The following is a 3,805-nucleotide window of genomic DNA, read 5'->3' as shown; positions in this document are numbered from 1 at the left end:
AATCCATGGAACTGTTTGCGGCTACCCAATTGCACGAACACCGCTGACCCATACCTTCTTCGACACTGCGGCTGGAGACTAAGTCCCGTTCGAAGATTCGAACGCTCGATGTAAAATAGACCGACCGCACAGCCCAAATCCATGGAACTGTTTTGGGCATGAAAATGTGCCTGCGGTCGGTCATAAAGGACTTATACCTATCTCCCGAACGGCTGAACGGATTCAAATGATTTTTGGGTATGTTTGTATGTGGAATGTGCTGATTAATACTATGTATTGGATGTATGGTTTTAGAGTTATGAATGTTGGTTAAAAAGTATGTTTTAAAATGTACGTTTAATCGGGTTACCTCTCAGGCTAAGGGGAGGGAATCTGTGGGATGTAACCATTGTGTGATTGGTGTATTGTAACTCCCTCCCTTGCATGGGAGAATCCTTTATAAGACAGTGTGTGAATAAATCTAGAGTCCAGTTCTTCTTGACCCTTCAAAACGTAGCCTCGTCTCGTTCTTGAAAGGGGATTTTACTGCATTATTACCTTGCCTTTTTACAGCTGAACCTGACTCTCCCCCTGGATCTTTGGATGGGATTATACCAACTCTATTACTATACAGCAACTAGCCGGGAAAAAGGACGTCTCCAACGGCTGATACCCTCTCACTACCTGGGTAGCCGTTACATTGGTGGCAGCGGTGGGATGGCTTCCCTAGTGCGAGGAGCAGCATCCTGGGAACACCAAGCAAACCTGGAATATTGGTATAGTCACGTACGGTTTGACGCTATACTGAATAGGCGGTTGGCTCTCTTCGGGCCCAACCTAACAGAGGAACGTGTACAGAAAATGAGGAGAGAACTGGCGGAGGGTCTGCAGGAGGAAGCAGAATATCGGGCAGAGATAGCGAAGTATTCCGTCCCTGCGCCCCAGCAACAGCGTGAGTTACAGGGGGCCGAAGGTGTTGTCCTTCCCCCCCCAGCAGCAGTGTGAGATAAAGGGGGCAAAAGGTGTCGTCCTTCCCCCCCCAGCAGCAGTGTGTCCTACAGGGAGCAGAGACAGTTGGACTCTCTCTCCAGCAGCAGGACAATGTTACGGGAGTGGAGACAAGCGGTCTCCCTCTCCAGCGGCAGCCTGTGTTTCAGGGAGAGGAGCACAGCACCCTCTCTCCCCAGCGGCAGCTTACCCTAACAAGGGGAGACACCAATCTCCCAAACGGCGTAGATGGGACAGTGGTCTCTGTGCCTGACCTACAAGGATGCTGGACAGCCTGTCCAGATCCCCAACTACCCTCACCGGGACAACAGGAGGAGGGGGTAAGTACGAATTCCCCTCCCAGCTAACTCCTAACTTGGCCCCAGGGTTAACAGAGGCGATGTTAACCCCCACTGACTCCCGTGTTCCCCTGGCTACTGAGCCGGACTATGTTCCCAGCACCCCAGCAGATAAGCTGGCAGCTGGGCAGAGTGCAGTCGGCCTCTGCCCTCCCTTTGTCCCCTGTCCAGAGCCTGAGGTCCTGCAGGTTATACCAGCAGAAGAGCTGGCATCAGGGCAGAGCGCCGCTGGCCTCTGCCCTACCGACCCCCTTGTTATAGGACAGGCCTGCAACTCCCCCACCCCAGCAGAAGAGGTGGCAGCTGGGCAGAGTGCAGTCGGCCTCTGCCCTCCCTCAAGTCCCCACAGCGTGTTGCCCCAGCACCCCAGAGGAATACCCAGGTGCAGTAACTGCTTCTTGTGGGTGGGTCACTCTTGTACCTGTTTGTTGTGGGTGGGCTACTCTGGCATTTGTTTATTGTGGGTTGGTGGATCGACTAATGTAGGCACTGACCGACAGAAGGTCAGGTGCCTGGTTAGTCTTCCCCCAAGGGGAGATATGTGACAAACTGCCATTTGCCACTAGGCATTGGAGAGGACTTATTGCTAGCCTCCTGCCCTGCGACTATGACCCTGGGATGCATTGCCCTTTTAAGAACTGTATTTGGGCATAATGGATTTTTATATTGATGTTCCTGGCCCTTTAATTACTTTGGAGCAATGTTGCCATTTTAAATTGGCACTTCGAATACAGTCGAGTGGGTAAGTAAATTGCAGGCTGCGGTGATTGGAGTATCATTAACCGAAAACATTGATGCATCACTTTCATCAAATACGTTTGTAACAGTTATGGAAACTAAGTCGTTTTTGATTGACTGATTACATTAGTGGAACACTCACCCTGGAAACTATGAATGTTCATCCGGATTGCTCCATTTTCAAAACCTTGGCCAAGAATGTCATTTTACACAGAACCCCCTGTATAGTCTTTTTATTATGTTAGGCACTAATACAGCAGTCTATTTGGTGGACATCATCTACTAACTACACTGTGAACAATTTGCGATTCTATAATTTTATTTGACAATTAACTGAAATATCTCGGGTACCCACATTCTTGTTTTGACAATCAGTAAGTACATTTGGGATGTTCGTTTAGGATCAATTCTCCCCCTGTATTGTTAGAACCAGCCTGGGTTGTACATAGTGATACAGTATGTACAGTAACTGGAATATTAAATAATAATTAAGCATAAAGAAAAGGTTTCATTCTTTTAATATATTCATCCACATCTGGCCTACATTGAGGAAAATATCACTGAGTAGCAGAGATTATATAAAAGTATTTCTGTTTAACATCATTTGATATAAGAAGAGAATAACTACTGCTGTCCTCATAGAAGAGGTTAATGTTAACAATGACCAGCATGAGCAAAATGCACAGGTACGTTTTTCTTACATGCTAAACAGACTTGTGAATTGGACATCGTTGACTGTGAGTAGATACAGTTTGGTGGCCGTTTTCCTTTTTTGAGTGTACATATGGTGAGGTCGAAGTTGTGTGGACATGTTAGACTGTGGTTAGAACAATCCCCATCACAGAAGTAATCACCGGTGAAGGGTCTTGCTTTATGCATGAAGGTGTTGATTGACTTGCATTTTCCACCAGGGCCTTTTATCCCCCGATTTCGTATGGTAGAATTACAGTCAATGGGACCTGGATTAACAATGTGCTTTTCCTGGAACAGTTTGTAAGTTTGAGATGTGCAGAGAGTAGAAATGCTTAGAAGTGTCCCAAAAACAATCAGTAAAGGAATTGATGACATCGTGGCTGAGATCTGCGGAGAAAAAGAGAGAAATCACAATTAGCCAACCACAAGGACCTATATCCTGAAACTCCCACCTTTAGGTCCAGGGAGAGTATTACTTTATTTTGGTCTCTATATTTTTCGCTTTTTACCATAGATTTTAATAATAGTTAAAAACTACTTTATTTCAAATAAACTTTTGCCTATCAAATTTCCAACTCACCCAAATATTTCACTTGCATTATTCTGGTGATTGTCAACTCGCTGTTTTCCTAAACTTGCATGTAATCTCCTTAATAAATTCACTGTATTCCTAACCTTGCGCATAATCTCTTGTCTCTCGTTGAAGCCCTCCTCTGCCTTTTTAGTATCTTATCGTAGACCTCATCAGTTTCTTTGTTTAAGAGAACCTCCCTCCATACACACACCAGGCACACCATGTCTCCATGACATATTTCCCTGATGAATAATAAATAATTAGAATTATTTTGAAAAATTAAATTGAGAGGGGCAAAAGGCCCAACTCGAGTGAGTTTACATTCTATAAGAATTAGAGATAGGCAGATATATGTTCTAAGGCATTAATGTTATCACCGCTCTAACCAGCCAATATATATTGCTGAGGACATTTACCTTCTGGTGGGTCACACCATTATCCATCAGCCATGCTCATTTCATTATAATCAAGCTGT

The 3,805-nt window shown here is 45.2% G+C and overlaps 1 protein-coding gene across 1 annotated transcript; it reads right to left on the bottom strand.

The window, feature by feature from the left end:
- Positions 1-2,681: 2,681 nt before the first annotated feature.
- On the bottom strand, positions 2,682-3,485 carry LOC134573470 (oocytes ribonuclease-like). The gene is made up of 2 exons (XM_063433237.1): positions 3,432-3,485; positions 2,682-3,143 (listed from the first exon to the last, which is right to left on the bottom strand). The coding sequence occupies exons 1-2, from the start codon at positions 3,438-3,440 to the stop codon at positions 2,718-2,720; spliced, it is 435 nt and encodes a 144-aa protein (XP_063289307.1). The 5' UTR covers positions 3,441-3,485; the 3' UTR covers positions 2,682-2,717.
- Positions 3,486-3,805: the final 320 nt, after the last annotated feature.

The sequence above is a fragment of the Pelobates fuscus genome, chromosome 9 (genome assembly GCF_036172605.1).
Source record: "Pelobates fuscus isolate aPelFus1 chromosome 9, aPelFus1.pri, whole genome shotgun sequence".
In the NCBI taxonomy this organism is placed as follows: domain Eukaryota; kingdom Metazoa; phylum Chordata; class Amphibia; order Anura; family Pelobatidae; genus Pelobates; species Pelobates fuscus.
This window is presented reverse-complemented; position numbering and strand designations above follow the sequence as displayed.